General features: G+C 39.4%; 1 protein-coding gene across 4 annotated transcripts in view; it reads left to right on the plus strand.

Moving 5' to 3' along the window:
- The window catches only part of SSBP2 (single stranded DNA binding protein 2), a 137,607-nt gene that overhangs the window by 83,488 nt on the left and 32,059 nt on the right, over positions 1-22,060 (plus strand). For 2 of the 4 annotated variants that reach the window (XM_066181951.1, XM_066181952.1), the window contains exon 5: positions 9,858-9,947. The exons of the other annotated variants lie outside the window; for them this stretch is intronic. In XM_066181951.1, the coding sequence (XP_066038048.1) occupies positions 9,858-9,947 (90 nt within the window). The remainder of the gene's footprint in view (positions 1-9,857; positions 9,948-22,060) is intronic. 4 annotated transcript variants of the gene reach the window in all.

Raw genomic sequence — 22,060 nt, forward strand, 5'->3', positions numbered from 1 at the left:
GCTAGACTTTCACCAATCTGAAGTAGTTGTGCTAAATGTGAATTTTGCTGTGCATACAATTGCACGAAGTGTGCTGCAAAGACAAGTTCATACAGGAATAGGACCCAACTGGGGCCACTAAGGGAAAAAATAACCCCTTGATTGTCCTTCTATACAAACTTTGCATCTTTCTCTTGGATTTTCAGGCTGGAATGATAACATTTTAATTATGCAGCAAATGAAATACAACTGGGTAGGAATGAAATACTCCAGACATTTTTAAAGAGGTACCAAGTTGAGTGCGTAGAAAGTAAGAAGAGCCTCTGATGTGTATGATCCTGATTAGTAAAATATTAGTGCAAATGGTAATCACAGGGAATGAGAAAAAAGGGGATTTTCTGGAAAACAGATCCTGGAAAGTCCCTTCCATGTAGTGGTACTTGCAGGGAAAATCAAAAGTGTTTTCTGTTCATTTCACATGAAGCTGGAGGCACAAAGGACATCAGGCACACAGGTGAGCAGCTCTAAAGTAATTGCAGGAAAGGAGCTTCTCCATCCCAGGCATCTGTAGTCGCTTTCATCAGCACTTGCTCTGTGCAGGCTATTAGGGTAGATGAGGCAGTTAAATGAAGTACTACAATTATCCACTGTTACCTAACACTTAAGTTTTGTCAGTTTTTGTAGGAAGCACAAATATCCCTCCCCTGGGACCCTCTGCCTGCAGAAACCTGCTTATTTTTGTGTGATGGGCTGCAGTCCCCGGAGAGTGAAAAGGCAGGAGTTGTTTTGAGGGATTGGAAGGCTTAGAACTGAAAGTGAAGAAAAGGCAATGGTGGAATGGGGGAGCTTCAGAGTTCTGTGCCTTGGCTGTTGTTTAGAGCAGTCCCAATAAAAGCCACATTTTCCTCCTCCTGGAAAATGCCTCTGTCATAGTTTAGTATGGGGATTATGCTTCAAATTGACTTCAATTCTCATTTTCTCTTGTTTCTAGCCTGTATATTATGTAGTTCTCATTCTGGTGTGTTTTAACCTGAGCATAAACTTAATTCCAAAGACACTGTGGGCTGGGGGCTGTTTAAGTGGCACATGGGTGACTGCTGCACTCCTGTAGATAATTTTTTTTTAAATAACAGAGCTGAACTGGATCTGTCTGTACTTTCCTTTCTGTAAGCCTCACTGTGTTAGCTGAGGAGGAAGCCAGTTTTTTATATATAGTGAAATATAGATTATTGCAACCACTAAGTGCTCACATTAATCTCTGGTGTTTTAGGCCATCTTGGACTGAGGTGAAGGTGACCCTGACAGGTCTGCATTCACAGACTCAGTCAGGGACCTTGGGAAAACAGGCTTGCTTTTGTTTTGGATCAGTGTAATGTGACCTGATTTATTTGTATAAACAAGGGGGCTTATACCTGCTTTGCTTTAATGTTCCTTCCCTACAAAATGTGCATTTTTAGTGAAGATACGTATACACATAATTTTTATTTAAACCCAGTCTGTTTCTAGATGCAATCTTTGCGTAAATAAAACTGTTTATGAAGGCAATTTTTCTTACCATATTCCTGGGTTTAGCTGATCTTCTTTTTTTTTCTATTTTTTTCTTTTTTAATGAAGTGCAATGAAGAATTACATGGCGAAGCAGAAGTTTCAGCAGTCATTCTTGCATCAGCTGAATTCTCAATCTTATTCCTTGTACAACACAATGTATTTTAAAATACACTGTCAGTGTTGCTGTTTTCTTTGTGGGTGACCCAGTAGTCTGTGGACCAGCCAGGTGGAATAGCTGTGCATGGATCACCATCCCTTCAGTGTCTGTGTGAGCACCACCTAAAAACTCAAATAAGAATACAATAAACAGAAGAATAAGTTTTTAAATGTGTGCTTAAGAGCTATAGGAGGGAGTTAACCCTGAAAGATTCAAGTGCTCATTACCACTGCTATGGATTTTCACACCACAGGGTGTAAAATAATTGGTTCCCTGAGGAGGAGCCACCTGAGACAGGTTCACCTGCTCTGCTGTGTGACTTAGGGACCAGTGAATTTGGTCATGTTTGGAGCCAGGGTTTTTTTCTGGCAGGGCTTTTTCTCCTTGCCCCAACCCTCCCCAGCCCTGGGGTGCATGCTCAGTGTTCACAGGCTTGGTTTTCTTGGATCAAATTCCCAAAGAAAGGGAATTAAGGTGGTTTGTTGTCTTTTTTTTTCAGAAGGACATCCAAAAGACTTGGAGGTCCTTGGAGGACAGAGCCGTGCTCTGCCTCTGCTGTCTGTGGAGAAGGGATGCATGGATGGATGGATGGATGGATGGATGGATGGATGGATGGATGGATGGATGGATGGAAATTCCTTGAATTCTTGTACCCCGTGGGGTGGGCTGGGGGACTTCTGTTGCTCAATGACTACTCCCTATAACTCCTTTATAGCAAATAATCATCAGCATGAAAATGTGAGGTCTCCATAAGCACAGTGCCTAATTCTGGTTTAGCACTTTGAGGTGTTAACTCTCTGCTCAACAAGTTACATTTATCCAAAGATAGACATTCAGGCAATATGAGAAAAATGAGATACTTTAGAGGCTAGCTTTCCATGAGTTTTAAATTTATCCTATTTTTCTTCAAATTAACATGTACTTGTTAGGGAATTAAATATTTATTCATCCGGACCTGCACACACAAGAAATACCACTGGTTTTAAAGCAATGAAATTTAGTCTAGGGACTCTAAAGTGTGTATTGTGTATGGTACATGTTATGTATCTCTCCGTTGATAATGGAGCTAATGTGCAAGCTAATGTTCAAAACCCCCAAATGGATGCTTCACTAAGTTTTGTCTATGAAAATGGGCTGTCAGCATTACAGCGCTGTGAAGTCACATGTTTTCACATTTTAGGACAGAGGAATAACTTACGGAGCTTGGAAAGCAGAGATGTATCCATGGTTTGTATCTTTGGTAAATGGTTATTAAAAAGGAATTTCATGACATGAAGGTCCAGACAGGTACACCCAAATGAACAATTTTTCAGGCTCTGGAGAAGCAGAAAAGCATTTTCATCATGAGGTAAATTCTGTAGTTCAGGTCCCTCTGAAGTAAAATTTAGCTCTTTGTGCATATGACTTTTCCAGTCAGCTACACATGGAGACAAAAATCCATTTTGAGTTGTGAGGGAATTACTGAGGAGTTTTTGGTGTATTTTCCTTTCTGAAGTTGTGCATATATTGCCAGCATTGCTGAATCACTCCCAAGCGACCTGAGGATAACCCCAAACCAGGCTACTTTGCATTTCATAATCAAATTTTAGTCTTTCAGCTCACAGCATATTTGTTCATTTGTTTCATAACTTGGAAAGGACAGAGAGATACAGAAAAACTTTCATCTTAATGATCACTATATTCCTAAAATGGAAAAGCACTTGACTCGTGTGGAGTGCTGGGCCATAAGAACTGGGATACAATACTCTGGCAATCTTAAAATCTTTGGAAAATAAAGTGGGTTTAACAATTAGATTAATTAAATGATTAAAAGACACTGTTCCAACCACTTAATTGCTAGGGGAAGTCAGGGTATGAGATAGTCTTGTCATACTAGTCCAATTAGCACAATTGTACCAACCATGAATTATCTGTAGAGCATGGGAAAAAATGGAAGAGTGTTGGGGAAGAAAGAGGAAAGGATGAGCAGCGATCAGCCCCCTTTGTGCAGCGTGGTGTGTCTTGAGCACAGGGTATATCTGGAATTTAAAAATCCAGCTGGAGACAGAATGTGTGGGGGCTGAACCATTCCCTGTGTCAGGAGGAGCATGTTCCTGGGGCAGGCAGGGGTCAAACCCGTGGTCTGCAGTGGCCCTTGCTGTGATCCTGGAGGGAAACAGGAGGAGAGCAGTGCGTGGAATGTGCGGAGGATTCTGCAGCTGCCGAGCAAAGCTGCCTCAGTCTCCAGGGAGTCTGGAGGAGGGGTGTAAGTGTCACTTCTGGAAAAGAAGTCATTTTGTTGAAATATCACTGCAACTCGGCTCCAGGCTTCAACAGCAGCAGCATTTTGTGTCCTCAAGTGCCTTTTGTTGTTAGCAGTGTGGTGGTTCCTACTGGTGCTGATGGTGCTGCTGCAGCTCAGGAGGGTCCTGGGCTGGGACCCTCGCCCTGCACAAAGATGCACCTGGCTGGGCAACACAGGCGTGGGAGTTCACCCCAAATGAGTGCCCTTGCCTTCACAGAAAATGGGCTGGAAGAATTGTCAGAAGTATCATTTCTGAATCTTCATGAAGAGCTTCACTAAGAGAGTGGTTGTGCACTGGATTTGTCTGTCCAGGGAGGTGGTGGAGTCACTGTCCCTTGACGGGTTCAGAAAGAGACTGGACGTGGCACTCAGTACTGTGGTCTGGTTGATGAGGACGTGTTGGGTCACAGCTTGGACTTGATGATCTCAAAGGTCTTTTCTAACCTAGTTCATTCTGTGATTTTGTGATTCTCCAACTGGGGAAAGCTGTGTATTCTGCTTCTCAGTACAGGTCTGTTTTGGGAAAAAAATAACCCAGAAGAATGGGCAGAAATTCAAAATAATATCATAGGTTTATTTCCATATCTACAACACAAATTACTCTTGTATCTTTTTTTCAGTGAACAGTCCATTGATACCTATTCATAGTACTGGTTTTATTAACTTTCAGGAAATAATGAAGGTTTCTTTTAAATAACTTTTCTTTATAACCATAATTTTGAGAAAATCTTGTCTGGAAATTATGGTCTAAATAATCCAAGAAGCAGCAGCTTAGAGGCAGGATAGAAATGCTGTCTTTTAACAGGAATTTGAAGTCCTTCTATTCACTCATAACAAAGCATTCCTCAAAATTAATTTATATTCCAACCCAGTAGCCAGTTTTCAGCACTGTAATGCAATTTCTCTGTCTCAGCTAAGCAGGTTGAAATCCCCAGACTGGGCACTGGGATGCAAATTGTGATCCCACTTCAGATATGGGGAAGTTTTGCTGGAGTGAGGTGGGTCTGGGGGTAGAATTATCTCTTGGGGATGAAGGCTGGGTCAAGTCTCAATGGGCACCATCATCATCATCATCATCAATAGGTTTGCTCTTTTGTAACTGCTAGTATAACCCTTTTGATGTTTCCAAGAAAGGATTAAATGTGATTTTTTTTTTCATTTGCATTGATGGCATTGTTATTTTTCATTATTCTTTATCACCCATAAATAAGACGGAATGAAGAAAAAAAAAATACCAGAGTCCAGATGAAACCACAGGGAACTGGGATTGGAGGAAAACTGAGAAGTTGTAAGGAATGACCTTCCACAATTACACTTCTCAGACTTGTGCTGTCATGTGAATGCCTTCCTGTTATACAACAGAAATTAGGCGGTTTAGACAAATATATATCAGTGGAGCTACGCCAGGATTTAATTAGGTCTCATGATCCAGATCTTTCAAATTACCTGCCTCTTTCAGTGTGATGAATCCACCTTTTTTGGGCAAGACCTTCCAATCGGTGTTGAGTAAACCAAGGCTGCTCCATCTGGGGGGTTTTGGCTTCTTGATGTACTACCAAATGCTCAAAGGCTTTGTAGAAGGCATAGAGACTTATTTTAAGTGTTGGGGGGAGTTTTTAAAATTTTATTTATTTTGTTGTTCAGAGCGATGAGTAGTTTTATGTTCCATCTTGGAGAAAAGGAGGCTACTAGTTGTTAATCATTGTAGTTCCTTTAATACTTTTTAATTTGTGATGGGTACAAATAGGGAAGGTCTATTACAGGAATCAGCTGATGTCCTAGGAACACTTGGTAAGTTACAAGTTGAAGTGTTTACAAAAAGAAATTTGGTACTTTTTTATGGTTCTGGCTGCAGTATGTCTGGCACTTCAAAGCTATCAATGACCAGAAATTAAAAATATGGTAAGTATGACTGGAAATAGTAATCATCCCTTGTCTTTCCAGGAAAAAAACAACCAACAACTACATTTAAATTCCTTACTTTCCATAATTTCCTGAATTAATGTACCAGATACTTATCCCATCCCCAGAAAAGAAAAGGAGAAAAGGAAAAAAAAAAAAAAAAAAAAAAGCAGCAGCAATTGTTCAACTTTTGACATTTTCTGCTTTTCCTTATGACTGTGCTGCTCTCACCAGCATTTCAAATGTGGTTGTGGTTTCCCTGATTGTCCTTCACATTCCACATTCACTGTTCAATTTGTTGCATTAATTCAATACCATTGTATATAAAGATAACCTGAGATGATGATCCTTTCTGCTCCAGTTCAGCTGATTGTGTCTGTACCATCCATGGCAGAATATCTTTGTCTGGAGACAAGATGCTTTGGTTGCTTGTATAAATATATGAAAACATTATATTCCTAAATGGTAAGAGTAGATTTAGGGTTGATGTGGAGGAGGGTGAGGTGATGAGGGAATTGGGTGTCCAACACTTATTTGTAGGGCCAACTCCTCCCCTCCATCATCCAGTAGATTACATCATTTGCCTTCAATGAGACTTCTTAAAAACAGAACTCTCCCTTGAGTGGACAAATTTAGTAACATGTGGTAAACTGCTTACTTTGGATAAAAATAAGGAAGCCTTACTGTAAGCAAAATACCTGAAATTGAATGTCTTGGTGAAAGAAAGAGCCAGGTGAGAATTTTTATAAAGTCAAGTCTTTGTGGCATTTTTTGGGTTCAAATGAAATTCTTTGTAAGCTTCCCTCATCCGCCACTTCTTGGGATGGCCTCAAAAATGAGCATTGCAGGTCTATTTCTGGATTTTTATACTTCATATACTGTACTAGTGGAATAGCTAAATGATTTTACTTTACATTTTATTTACTTTGTGATTTCTTTATTATAAAATCCATCCTAAACCATAGCCAGTTTTATTAGTTACTATAATAATCTATTTTTGCATTGCCAAGAGTAGCTTGGGTAGAGAGGGAATGACCATAACTTTCACTCAAGTACACAGTTTTAATTAATAATTGTAAATTATTATAAATTCATTAGTATAAATTCATTATTTTAGCTACAAAAGCAAATACAGATTTCCATTTTTAAGGAGGTAAGCTACTATACAAAGGGTTTGTACCATCTAAATTTTCCGATTTCATCTTTTTATGGAAAGCAGGGAAAGCAATTTGCAAATATTTAAAATGTCAAACTAATGGAAGTATAAATGATGAACAACTTGTAAGGCATGCAAAAGGAGGCCATGGTTTGCTATGGGACTGTGGAAAAAGAATGAATAATTCATCAGGGTAGAATAAATAAGAATATTTCCATGCAGCAGTTGCAGGTTTGTTTATTGATCTACCTGGTAGAAGTTCTTAAAAGATTCATTATTTAGCATAAGCTAGGAAATGTAATATACCCAAAACACTGAAAATACTTTATTTCTGGCTGTGGGACTTCATTGCCCATCAGGGAAGAAAATCCCAAACAAACATAAAACCAGAAAAAACCCCTCAGTTCATTGCATAATGAAGGGTAGAAATGGAGTTTTCTGTAACACCTGAGAGGGTTGCAGGACACTTGTAACATCAAGTCCCTCCCTGCCAGTTCCTGGTGATTCACCAGGGAAGGGGGCTGGGTTCTTCTGGTATCAATGCCAGGGGAGAAGCAGAAATAGGGGAAAAAACCCCACCTCTATGAGACAATTATCAAAATGCTATTTTTAGGTATATTTCTTACAAAGCCTTTTTAGGACAGTAAATGGCTAACAGTTACAACTTTAATCCTTTTCTCCTTCCATTTTGGAATAGTCATTATTTTGCCCTCCAATTCCTTTTTTTAACTAAATTTGCCATTTTATCTCCTAAAAAATAGTTTCCAAAGTGGGAAAGAGCATGAACTGTCAGCAGCAGGGTGCTGTATCCCTGTGGGAGTTCTTCATCCCAAGGGGCTGTTCCCTCCCCTGTGACCCCAAGGACCTGGCAGGGAACAGACACATCCCATTTCCAGTGGCAAATCCCATGGCCAGTGAGGTGGCTCAGCCCAGGGCACTCAGGGATGATGGTGCTGTAATAAAGCCCATCACTGCCCCTTTAATGGGCTGCTCCTCCTTGGTCAGCCACTGCAGTTCAGGCTCTTTGGGGCATTTGGAGATGCTCAGGCTTTTAACATCATCGATTTTCTCATCAGTGGTGCTGTTGTCATCCTTCATCCAGAAAACATGTACCTGCAGACGTGCATCCAACATACTCCACTCAGACTGTGCCTGCCATGGGTTTATTGCACTCTGATGCTTAAGGAGCTCATCTTTCTTTAAAAAAAAAAAAAACAACCAAACAAACAAAAAACAACCAACAGCTTTTACTCCTTTTTTCCTTTGGAAATGGAGATGATAGTAAAATAATTGACATGAGTGGCAGTGGCTGGCAGAGCACCACCTTTTTTGGCCACAGCTTCCCAGGCTGCTCTGGCTTCTTTGTGGTGGCCTCCCCCTGCATGATTTTTTGGTTATGATTCCAAAGTGTTTGCTGCATCCAGCTCACCTGGCTGGCTTTCCCTGTCCACTGCAATTCTACAGTGCTTTAGCACTGATCCTTGCATAGATAATACCCTTTATTAGAGGATTTTTTTCATGAATCAAAGCACTCATTTTGAAAGCCAGCACCTTTTGCAGACTTTATATTTCAGTGATACATTCCAGACTTTTCTAAAGAACATTGAGCTTGGATGCTAAATATGTTACTGCTAGTTGTACAGAACTTTAATTCTAAAACACAGCTCGAGCCATTAAAGGAATCTGTGGTGATTAACTGAATGTTTCCTTTCTGCCTGGTTGAAAAAGGTCATCCCTCCTTTTGTTCCAGTTTTCAGATCTTTCCAGTGCTATTCTTTCCTTTCCTAGGTATTGTGCCAAACACCTGGAAATGCAATTTCCAGATCTGCATCTTTTGGATATCAAGTCTGAGTGCACAATAAATAGACTGATAATTTAATATCTGTGTGTTCTGCAGGGCAGGCTTTGGCAGGTCATTAGTAACCTACCAGTGGCTCTGGGAGCATTCTATGTGCTCCAGTACTTTCACACAAGATTCTGAGCATTTATAGGTGATTCAGGCTCATACACTACAGAAACACATTGCAGGAAGGAAGAACGCTAGAAATTAAAAGTAATTGAGGTTCCAACACATGGCAACAGAAGCCATTTGGCTTCTCTTTTCTGTGACAATCTCCTGCATGTAAATTGCCAGGAGCAATATTCTTTACTCGCTTATTCCAGCTGAAGGATTTGCAAAGGTAACTAATTTCATCCTCTGATTCACTCCTTAGAAATCCCTTTTTTCTTTTCCCTTCCAAAAATGTAACCTGAATTCTTCTAATTTGTCATGGTGGTTATTTTTGGGGTTGGTAAAATCTTGAGCATTACCAGCAGAATCATGAGCATCCCTTCATGTACTGTTTATAACAGAGCCCTGTTTGGAAGCTTGTTGTTGTTCTGGAAAAATATTACAGGCTGCTGAAATTATCTTTAAAGTGCTTAGAAACTGCTGATAAAATGAATAAATTACTTTCTTTATGCTCTGTATATATCCTTGTGCATGTGTGAGACTGTTCATATGCATAAGAGAAGAAGTATGCAAGTTACATTGGTGCATGTAGAGACACTCAGATACAACATTTTTAAAATTTAGTCAGAATTTGTCTAATTGGCCTGTGGAATCTCTGGCACCCTTCCCCTCAACATACATTTGTTATTTCAACAAACCATGGTACTTGTATAGACAAAAGGCTAAACTATTTTAATTTACCTTTAGGTGAAACAATGGCATAATGACATATCCAGAGAATTACTTTCTGCACTTTGGTCAGGTTTGGGGTTTTTTTGGGGGGGTGGTTTAATGCCTACCATGCAATGACAAAGGTTTATTCTCCCTTTGTTCTTTTCAGAGTGCTGCAGCAGCTCCCAGCCCAGTGCTAGGAAACATTCCCCCAGGAGATGGCATGCCAGTAGGTCCAGTACCACCGGGGTTTTTTCAGGTATTCAGAAAAAAAAAAAAAAATGATTACAGGAATTTTAGGATAGAAAATCCTCTGTGATGCTGTTTGCAAGTCTGTAGAAAAGGTCCTGTTCTGAACTATGTCTCACTGTGTGGTGCAATATTTGAGAGTTTATTTTTAAACAGAAGTGGACAGGTGGGAAGGAAGGGACCTGACTGACGAGTATTTAATTTATGAAATAGTAGAGCACAGAACAAGAAATGGTGCCAGGGTTTTAGCAGAGATCAAAAATGTTTGAGTACAATACTAAAATAATTTCTTATGATAATATACATAACATTCCATGGAAATTTTAAAGTCAGAACATTGTTGGTTGTGTTCAGCTCTGTGCTAAAGCCACAGGCCAGATTCTGGAGTTTCTGTGGGAATTCAGCCTGTGCAATGCAGAATGTCCCACTGAGTATTGCCCTGCACCTTGAAGATGTCAGCCCCAGTGCCTAAAAAAGTTAAGTCAGGGATTTAGACCATGTGCTGCTTCTGCTCAGTTTTGTCCCACTTGTACAAAGCACCTATTTAGCACTTTGGGCAATAACAGCACAGGACATGATGGTGGTAAAATGACATTTTATTGCAAACCCAGTGTGGTGTTTGTGACCCAAGGCTGCATTCCTCCCAGGCTGGGCTTACATCTCCTCCTCACCAAAACTCAGTTGTTTTCCTCCACACTGGCAAACTGAGGCTTGATTTGTAATACATGAATGAAAAGATACTTGGAAGTGAAGTAGAAAATATCTGGCTGCTGCCAGTCACAAAATTCTTGGGAGCTGGCAGAACTCATTAATTAATTTATTTCTGCTTTTACTGCTTTGAACAGCTGGTTAGGTAGGCTCTTTTGCACATAATTTTTGTCTTAATTTTTAGATTATATCAGTATTTCACTTTTTTTTTTTTTTTTACTTCAGCCTCCCACTTCAATTGTGATGTCAGAAGAATTAACTTTTTTTTGTTATTGTCTGTGATGACTACTAGGATGGGGAAGGGGCACAGATAGGACAAGTGTGTGAAGTACAGAGGAGAGAGTAACTATTTTAAAGGTTTTGCAGAAGGAGGATGTGGGAGTTTTGATTTTAGAAGCGTGAATAGACTTCTAGCCACTCCAGATCTTTGAAGATGTAAGAAAGACAAGCTGATAGAAAGTTCAGTGTGGGTAAAATCTCATTGTATGCCAGTGTTTGGCTTGAGTCTGACTTGAAGCCACAACATCATCCTGCTCTTTTTGCGAGGCCTGAGAGTGAAAAGGAACATTTTTCAAGACATTATTAATTCTTGCTATATTTGTGTACTTAAGAATACGTGTAAGTTTGGAAATTAGGTGTGTTAGTGGATGCATTGATGTGTTTGGGAGCAATCCCAGCAAGGGAAGCTAAGCCAAAATCCAGAGGGTTCCATCCCAGTGAGAACCTAGGGTGCTTGAGGCTGTGAGTGCAGACAGCCCTGCTGCTGCAGTGGGTGTTATCAGGCAGCACTTGGTGCCAGGCTCTGAAACCTTCATCAGAGCTCAGCCTCACCAAGGTCAACTTGCCCCAGGATAAGAAAATGTGCTGGCAGACAGAGCCTGCCTGTGTGAAACTTGAAAATGGAGGGGCATCATCTGCTGCTGTGAAATGAAGGTGAAATTACAGGCAAGAAAGGGAAACTCATGGTGAAAACCTCCTCCTTCCTTCATGGGTGCTGCTGTTCTGGTAGACCTTTACCTGGACAGACTGTCTTTCCATCCTCTCCTTCAATTCCTCTGATCCCAGAGTAAAACCACAGAGAACAGGTTTATCTGTCTTGGTCTGAGAGCTGGCAACCCTCATTTTTCTCCCCACAGCAGGTTGGAGCTGAGACCTGCCCCTTACTCCTGGATTATGACAGCTAACAGTTTGTTCTCCAGAGTCAGACCACATGGGCAGAGCAGGAGAGAAGTGCTTCTGTCTATATTTAGTGCACTGAGACTTTGCTTCACAAAGGCCTTGTAACATTTTAATTCCTTTGGCCCGAAATTCATCTGGAAGGTCACCCTGGAATGATAAGGATGCCTGTTGTTGCTTTTAGGAGTTGTTTAGGTTGGGCTGAGCTGAAGCTGCTGACAGCCAGCACCTTCCAGCTCTGCTTGCAGAACTCAGGGGTCACAGATGATTTGAAGTAATTTCTTTCCTCTTGCTTTTGTACTCATGTTTTGGGTGGGCACTGAGCAGTCACAGGGACATAAGCAAAGTGGGGTCATCACTGCTGCAGTGGGTTCTTACCAGAGTAGGGGAATGTCACAGTCCAGGGGAGGAAATGTGCTGGGAATGAAGAAACACAACGAGCTTTGCTTTTGGTCGGCACTGCTGAGCTCTAAGATGATTTTTGAGACATTTCGTTTTTTGTAGAAGGAAAGAAATCTATTCTATTTTTAAAAGATAATGCAGACTGCTAGTATAGCATGTGGAGGTAGAGAAATGCAGGAGAATTGTTGTTTCTCAGATGGTATGTGGCAAACTCTGCTCTTTGTAAAATGAGGTTTTCTCATGCAAGTAGACCATTAGCACTGATGTTAATTAGCAACCTGCGGCATTTCATGCCTGGTCCACAGAGGTAGAGGTTCTGAAGCCAGCAGCTGAATATGTCTTGTATATCTCTGTAGCTGCACTTTAGTACTTCAGTTCATGTGAGGGACGATGGTCACCGCAGTGCTGACTGTCCAGAAAAATGGCACAGTGCAGGGAAGGTGGTAGAGTTGTACACATACATTGTCATCAAATAAATGAGGTTTTGGAGGTTTGTTTGTTAGTCGGGTTTTTTGGTTTGTTTGGGGTTTTTTTTTTGGGGGGGGGGGGGTGAGAGAAATTGTTTACAGTGTCAAAAGTGAAATTTGAAGTCTGTTTATGTGAAGTGAGGATGTGCCTCAGTTTCCTCCGCTGGTGTGCTTATGTTGGAATGTGACTTTAAGTTCATAGATACATACTTTTTGTCCTCATCTTCTCTCAGTCTAAGCAGCAGTGGGTCTCTGGAAATAACTCTGTGTGAAACAGAAAATGAACCTGTTCTTGGTTCATTAGCAGCAATACTCGAATGTATGGGGCACAACAGTTCTGCCACATAGGACTCTTTAACTCCGAATAGTATAACCCAAACAGCTGCTTTAGGCAACAGAAGTCATTAAACCATACTAGATTGCATAGAGGTGAGATGATCTTATTTATACATGTCTGAAATGCTCAACCAGCCCCAGCCTGAGTCTGGAAATACCTCATCCTTTTCCAGTTTTCCCATCTATAACATCCTGGACATGGAACTAAGGTGTGAGGAAAGCACTTAGTTACTGTGATAATAAAATAAAGTCATTTGGGACATTTTCTGTGTCATTTTTAGACATTTTTAATCCTTATCATTTGTTAGTTTCATCATGTGGCCAGTCATTGATATCAGCATGACCTGCTCTTTGTCCCTGGTTCTGGAGCCCTGTCTGACACTGACATAAGTAATTGAGCAACCAAAAGACTGAATAAGATCATAATAAATAATTACCTTTGGGCCTAATGTTCATGGATGTATATAATGTCAGCAGCTGCAGCTTTACACAAGGCTCTTACAAACTCATTTTGAGTGAGTTAAATCTTCCACTTGTGATCAAAGAGGTCCAGGTCACAGAATTCAGAGACTTTCAGATTTGCATATCCAGCCTTACAGGTGCAACTGCTGCTCTTCAGGTACTGACGACCTTTTCTATCCCTCTCTTCGCTGATGTTTTAAGGCAGCTAAACAATTTGAGAGATGTTAAATTTGTGTTTTGACAGACCATTTATTTGATCCTTGTGGACAATGTTGGTGTTAGTAAGCAAATGAGCAGAGGCCAGAGGGAAGTTTGGGAGCATGTGTTCATTGAGGTGTTCTGAGTTTTTAGGCAGAATGTAAACTATTGATTTCACAGGATTTTATTTGCCTTTTAGTCAGATTTCCAGTTTTAGCACTCCTAAATGCAGAATTTTAAACAAAGCAGAGCAGAATTGTTTGGAAGGGACCTTAAAGCCCCTCTTGTTCCAACCCCAGGGACACTTTCCACTGGTTATCCAAGTTACTGATGCCCAGCACTGCCCTGAGTCTGACCCTGGCTGCTGCTTTAGCACTGCAATTAGGAGAAACACTTAAATGTACGTTTCATTAAACCCTTTGTCCTCAGGTCCCCTATTCATTCCATGGCTGTCCAAAGGTTTGGTTGTGTGAGGAGCATGACTGGCTTTAGAGGCACTCACCTGAGAGACCCATCTGGGAGTTGTAGGGGAGGCAGGTTGTTTTACAATTGACAGTTCACTTGTTTAATTTGGTAATTCTGGTAAAAGTCAAATTCTAACACTTGTCTGTACCTTTTCACACATAAGTGAAATGCCCTTTCTTTTAAACACATTACTTTTTTCAGCACATTTGTTAAAATCTCTTCAAGTTCAACTTACCACTAAACATTATTTCCATGGTGCTTGTGTTTTCTAAAGGGCTTTTAGAGTGGTTGGCTTCATTCCCCAACTTCAGATCACCAGATAAACTTGGAATGGCATGGGAGAGAAGTGTCGACACCATGTTTGAAATACAAATGTTACATATTCCTCTTATATAAAGGGGAAGAAAAAAAAACCAGCCCAAACCCAGCCCTGCAAAGTAATGTGAGCCTGCTTTGCCATCTAGTGGCAGCTGCTCGTGCTCATTTTAGCTCAATCCATATTATTCTCAAGTAGTATTTTTAGCCTTGTTTGCCATAGTAGAACTGACCTATTGCTTCAGGAGAGCATTATTACAGTAAGGCACATGGGCAAAAACGACTTTATTTTCCTACCTAGCATTACTATTTGAGATATAAATATATATCTCAAATAGTTATGCTAGACAGGAAAATAAATATATAGGTGTATATACATATATAAACATTTATATTGATTATATATGAGTATATAACACATATATATCTACCATATGTAAATAAATATAAATCAAAGTTTATCATTTAGGTAAGTGAGAATAATCAAAGTCAGCAAATTAAAAATTAGTGACCTGCACCTCCTGCATTTTGAAGCAGAAATGGTGAACTACTTACACATGAAAAGAAAATGGATTTGTAAGGTGCAGTGCAAGGCTGTAAAATATCTCTGTAATGTACTATTTTAGTTCATAGCTAATATTGGCTGTATTTACAGTAAAGTCATGGCATGACACGTTGTTAAAAAATAGAGTCTGTATTTGAGACCCAGTAAATGCAGCATTTGGTTAAAGCAGTTAAAGGAAGGAAGACAAGGAGGGAGGAATCCCACAGCACCTCTTTAAAGCCATTTTGGAAAACAAGTAGAATTGTCTACTGGGGGTTGTTTTTTGTGCAGGGAATGAGAAATCCCAGTCCCAGCTGTGGAATGGCACAGCTGGAGCCTGAGGATGTGCTGTGGCTCAGCCTGGTCTGTGCAGAACCAGCACCTGTATCTCTGTCAGTCTAAAAACATTTTGTTTCTTCATAAACCCCTTTGAACTCTTTCAGCTCTTCCCTTAGTGCTCACACAGTCGCACACAAACCCCTGGTTTTCCAGAGTTTTTTTCATATTTTATCTTCTCCCTTCCAGCAGCCACACATCATTATCTGTCCCCGGATTCATCACCCTCCTCCTGTGTTCCCCATTTTTACAGCATTAACTTGTATGTAAAACTGAGATAGTTACAAAATGTAACAGAATGGCAAAATTAGCTGGATTTTGCACATGTTCACACCCGGTCTCAATTCCTCAATTCCTTGCTCAAAACTGCAGCAAGTGGGGCAGTTGCAGGTGAAGGAGTGAAAAGTTAAAGAATCTGAGCAGGGCAGGTACAGGGAAATGCCAGAAGCTTGAGAACCACCTGGATTGTGAAAACATGGTGATGGAAAAATAAAATGTTACCAGAGCTGCACATGCAGCTTGTGAGCAAAGATAGCAGCTTTGGTAGCCTTGAGAAACTTTTAAAATGAAGATTTTAAAGGGGATTCTTTTCCCTCTGAGTTTATATAACTTGTATTAGTAGGAAGAACTTTATTGTATTTTTTGGAATCTCCATGGTTTGTCAATGCACCCACCCCAGTAGAGCAGTCTAGGAATACTCAAATTCATAAAAATATAGATCTAATTCTTTGCAGAATTGGTATATGTGCAGTTTTGTCCTCAGCAGTATCACACTGCATTTTAAATAATCCATTTTTTAAAATTATTTGACTTGTTGCACTATGTGAGAGGGTATTATCATCTAGAAAGATCTATAAGTAGTTTGTGGTTTTTCTCCTGTTTGGGTTTCTTTCCCTAAATAGCAGCAATAAATTCAACTTCTAAAAAGTAAAGTTATCCAAGATCTGCTGGCCTCAGTAATCCCACCCTGCAGTTGTGGCAATGCTTTTACTACTCATAGTTGTTGGAACAAATTAAAACTGCTCAACCTGAAGAGTTAATCAGCTGTTCCAAAGAATCAGCCGTGTATCATAATCAGGTTTATCAATCTGGGTAAAATGCTTTCAGTCATCTGTCTGGTGATGTCTAAATTTTAAATATTTAGTATTTAGATTTTTATTTTTGAGGGGTTTTAAGGTGATACATCTTGGATGTTTTAATTTGTCATGTTGAAAATACTCAGTTTTCCCTTCTATTTGCATTTAATAAAATTAATATAAAAGCTATTTACCTGATTTAAAATTCATATAAGTAAAACTTCTTACGAAATTCAATTATCTTTCAAAAATTCCTTTAAGTATCATGTGCAGAACTTAGCAATTTTCTCTCCCAATCATGAAACCTTGAGCTTCAGATAATAATGTTCCCCACTAAGTTACACAGATGTAATAACACTGCAATTCCTACAGATCATCTAAAAGTAGACCTGGCTTTCAGCATCCAGACAAATATTTAGCTGGGGACCAAAGGTTTTGTTTAGGGCTTTTCTGGTTGTTTTTGTTTGTTTCTTTCTGTCTTTTAAGCACTTCATTTTTCTACATCAAGCAAGGTGTGTGTTGCAGTGTCCTTCCCTATGGTGTTCCTTGAGACAGGGATAAAACATTTAACTTATTTAAAAAGCTGTTATTGCTGTAACTTGGAATTCTGGATGCGGAAGGAGCTCTTCCATTTTAGGAAAAAAATTTTTTGCTCTGTATTCTGAGTTAAATCAGACCTCTTACTGTTGCTATTTATAAGTTGTCAGTCTCCTCTTAGAAAACCATAAATACAGGAATTATTTTTAGGGGTCTTTTTCTGAAATAAAGAGAAGAACTTGCTCATGGAAATGGGTTTGGTTATCAGAAAAGGCCAATGTAAAGAGAAATCCTCTCTCAGTGCTGAGAATAACACGTTTTTATGTAAAATAACATAGATTAAGTCAGCTGGTTTGGTTTGCATTGGTAGGCTGCAAGATGTGCAGTGAACAACAAATTTCATCTCTGAAATACTTCAACAAAAATCCCTGGTTAAAACTAAAACGTGTTAATAAAGAGTGTCCTGAAACTGGGGTGATTTGTTATTGCTGAGTGAGATGCTGGGAGGAAAAAATCACAGAGGAAACTAAAAAATGAAAAGCAATGAAAAATGAATTGCAGGGTAACTTAGATAAATTCAATTCACACATATTTAATGGTTCCCCATGGTCCTCATAGAAGGGCAAACCCCCTTTGGTTTGGGAATGGGAAATGTAGGTGTAAAACACCTCTGGATCATTTCCTTAAACACAGGAATTTGAAAGAGGTATATTAAAATATTATTTACCCTCATAGGAAAATGAAATAAAAATGGCCAGCAGTCTTATTTTTTATCACTTGGATACTAATACTAATACTAGTAATCATAACAGTAAGTGATGCCAAACCTTTTAGCCCAGAGTAGAGTTCGAAAACAAAAAAAGGTGAAGATGAATTGTATTTTACACAGAATGTGTAACTTGGCAACTGGTTTTTAAACAGAGAGGAGAACAAAGATTTTCAATTTGTTTCACTTGTGATCATTTAGAACTTTTAAATGGATAGAAAGAAAGATTGGGTCATTTTCAGAATTACCAGAGGAAATGTGACCTTGTCTCTTGCAGCTTGAACTGTTCTCTAGTGCTTACACCTGAAGCAGCAGCACAATTAATTTAATTTTGTACACACTTGTAGTGTGTACAAGTAAGGTCTATGGTTCCATTTTCAGCTGCTAGGATAAGTGGTGTTTATGTTTGTGCTGTAGGTGGCTGAGTTATAAAAATCGATTATTGCCATTTCAGTCCTTCTCCCCACCAAGTGTGAAGCTATGTCTCACCATATGATTTTTAATTTATGATCAATATATTTATGGTCAATTAAGTCTCAATAGGAATTAAAATATTCAGGATTACTTCTATGGGCTGTGGATTATTGTAAATTTTGCAAATTTATGTGAGACAAAATGTGATTGATAAATGTAAAAGTACGAGAAAAAAGGGATAAAAATGTCAGTGCAAGAAGCCTGTATGTGGAAGGAAGTAAATTACACTCCCAGCTTTTGGAAGGGAAGCAAATTAAAGAAACAGTAGATTTATTAAAGTATGTCATGCTTTGTAGAACACCACCCTCTGATTTCCTTATTTCATCACTATTAGGTGGAAGTGAAAACTAATCCACATAATGTTTTAGAGTCTCCTGAACAACTGAAAAAGACAGTAAGAACTACATGACTGGCGGAGAAACATCCCGGTCTCTGTGCCTTTATAGCATCAGCTTCCTGGTGAATTCTTTCTGTAAAATCACGTTTTCTGGCACCAAAATGTGGGCAGTGAGGCTGTTATGCTTCAAAATTGCTCTCTCAGAGACTTTCCCACTGAGAAACTTATTTTCTGTTGTGTTGAGAACTAAGAAAAACAGGATTTTACAAGATTTTGATGTTGCACAGCACACACATCTCTCAGACCTGCATTAAATACACAGGTTATGAGATAGCCTTTGCTCTCCCTGTACACAGCTGGATTATTCTTGAGCAGAGAGATAACAAAAAAAGTGCTACGACTTCTGGCACTATCATTCAAGTTCCTGAACCTGCCTTTCTTTAAAGTACTTTCTAACAATTCAACATGAAATGTTCCTGTAAGAGCAGGAAGCTTATTAAATTTAACATTTCACATCTTGATTTTATTTTGTGTCATCTCTATTATTTTACTATTCTAATACTTTCCTCCTTTTAGGTTTTTGGGGGTTTTTTTTTAACCTTCACTGTAAGTTGGTAAATGCAAATATTCTGCAGTGACTACACAAAAGGTTTTTCCTTTCTGGCTTCTTTTTCACCCATTTTAGTAGAAGGTTCTTCCTCCTTTGCTCTCAGCTGCAGGATGGCAGCCTTCAGAATACTTTTTGTGATGACAAATAAGTGAATTTCTTACCTGTGGGTAAGAATTACAATATATTGCTGTCAAGAGATGTTGTGGCATCCCCATTTCAGCAGTGGCTTAGATCTGGCTTGCTTGCCTGTTACTTTGTTTTATTCATTTTTGGATGTGAATTTTTGACTCTTTTTTTTTTTTTTTTTTTTTTTTTTTTTTTTTTTTTTTTTTTGTCTTGTGGGATTTTTTTGTTTCGTTTGTTACATTTTTTTAGTATGTTTTTTTGGTGAGGTTTTCTTTTCTGGTGGGTTTGGTTGGTTGGTTGGTTGGTTGGTTTGTTTTGTGTGGCTTTTGGGGGGATTGTTTTGTTTTGTTTTTTTGTTGGCTGGTTGGGTTTGGTTGGGATTTGTTCTGAGTTTGGGGTTTTTCCCCTTTTTTGTGGTTGCTTGTTTTTGTCTTGTTTTTTGCTTTTAGTTTTGAGTGATTTTGGAGGAGGTTTGGTTTTGTTTGTGTGGGTATTTTTTTTAATTGGGTTGGGTCTTTTACGTGTCCTTTTGTTTGGTTGGTTTGGTTTGGGTTTGGTTTGTTTGTTGTTATTATTGTTGGGGAGTTGTTTGTTTGTTTGAAGTGGTTTTTTCTCCTTTTGCTAACACCTTATCATGTCTGCCATGATAACTCCGTTGGACAAGCTGATTTAAGCCCCTCTGTCTTCTTTCTACCCCACAGCTAAAGTTGCCTGCTGCATTATTGAGTATTTTCCCAGCTTAACTCCAAGACAAATAAGGAGTCTGTCTTCCTGACAATTCAGTGTGGGCGTCCATTTAAGGTGCATTTAAAATGCTGAATTCTGAGTTACACAAGGCTGAAACAATAGGCAGAAATGCCCAAGTCTTCAGCATGCAAGTATTTTATTTCCACCTTCAGAAACAAGATCTGAATGACCAGTTCAAGGTCTGTGGGCACTGGTTTAAATTTAGTACTAGTATTCTGAGCCCAGTAAGTTCAGGGGTGTTTGTGTTGCAAGAAAAGGGGAAGAAGTTGCCAAGAAGTCAAGGAGAGAGGGGTGCTTGCTGCAAGAAATGAAAGCCCACAGTGGTTCCTCCCTAATGGACATTCCAGCAACTCCTAAGAAAAAAAAAAAAAGAGTAGAAAATTAAAGTGAAAGTAGTTCAGAGACTAAATGTCAGATGTTCTGGAAATGACAAGGGAAGTGGCAAATAAGCATGTGGCACAAAGTTTCTGCTGCTTGAGTTTGTGTCTTCCAGAATCTGGTGCTCAATAATGTGTGTGGGGACTTCAAAACTACTGTCACGAAAAGCTGGGAGTATTTAATATATTTTCATTAAAATGTTGGATATAATTTCTTTGTTGTCTTGCAACATCTTGGCGGAACCTTTTTGTGGGCAAACAATATATTGGTAGTGGAGCAGGAGAAGTTCAGTCACTGACACAAAAATGAGAATATTTAAGTTTGTAATCGTAAAGTTTTTGTGCTAAGTCAAACCATAGGAGCTACTTGAAATCTGCTTGTCACTGACGGCAGTTCCACGTGGATGTAAGGGGAATACATAGATACATGAATATTTACAGTATTCCTTGCAAGCTTGGAAGGAGCAGGTTTTTTATTATTTTTTTTAACATATTAGTAGGCTGGTTCTGCTCCTAAGACATGGCTGAATTGAGAGACACTTCAGATTTCCCCTTTTTTGAGCCGCACAACTGTAAACAAAGTTGAGTTTTGTTTGCTGGAGACGTCAAACCCAGGGTCCTCACTAGAGTGGCTGCACTCAGTTGACCTTTGTGGAAATGGTTGAAATTCTAATTTCCTGACACTTCTACTGCTTCATGAGGGCCTCGCCACAAGCACAGCCCTTTCTCTTATCAGAGTTTCTCACCATCAGAGAGCACAAAGGAGCCTCCCTCTTCTACAGCACATAATTTCAAGTATCTTTTTATTAATCTATTTGCAATTGTTATTGAACTTTCTTCTCCAGTTTGTAAACCCTCTGTACTTTAAATTGCTTTCTAGCACTGCTTTGAATGTGTGTTTATGTAGGTTACATTATTTCAGCTTTCATCTGATTCCAGGATGTGAAAGGTTTCATTAATTTATTGATGTAAGATCATAGGAAAAATTCCAGTAGTAATTATTGGTAAAATAATTGGAGTTTCTCTGCTAGCTATTGCTAGTCTAAATCAGTCTTTTTGTCCCTGTACTCAGTCACAGTATATTTTTCTCTCTTCAATTTCTTCTCGAGCTCTAGGTACTCCAGCTTGCCAAAGCCATCCTCTTCATCTTCTGTTTAGTCAGATATTTGTGCCTTTTTCCTGTCGATCTGCCACTCATCTTTTTAGATTTCTGGGCTATTGACACACTTTGGAGTGGAATGAGCAGAGAAGTCAAATGTTTTTGCTGCCAGTAACAGTACCACTCGATTATCTGGGGGCCGGGCCTTGTTTGTGGGCTGTGAGGTAGCTCAAGAGTAGCCAAGAGCCACCAGAACCTCTCAAGGTGTGGATGGGGTGCCAGATTTGGGTATAAACTGAGGTGTGAGAGAGGAGATCCAATGCATCAGCAGGAAGGGATGGCAGGAGTGCAGCACTGAATTGACATGGTGACTGAAACCAGCAAAATTTTAAATATTTGCATCATGAACTGAGAATCTGTGCCTCCACAGGTTAAATTTTGTGTTGCTTTTTAGTGTATTATGAAAATTGAAGGAAAGGTATTTGTGAATTATTTTGATCTTCCCTTACCTCTGAACTGTCTCCCAGGAACACTTTTGTTTTCTATTCCAAAGTTCCTATCTTTG

The sequence above is a fragment of the Chamaea fasciata genome, unplaced genomic scaffold (assembly GCF_029207755.1).
Source record: "Chamaea fasciata isolate MVZ Bird 193981 ecotype frontalis unplaced genomic scaffold, bChaFas1.0.hap1 SCAF_4, whole genome shotgun sequence".
In the NCBI taxonomy this organism is placed as follows: Eukaryota; Metazoa; Chordata; class Aves; order Passeriformes; family Sylviidae; genus Chamaea; species Chamaea fasciata.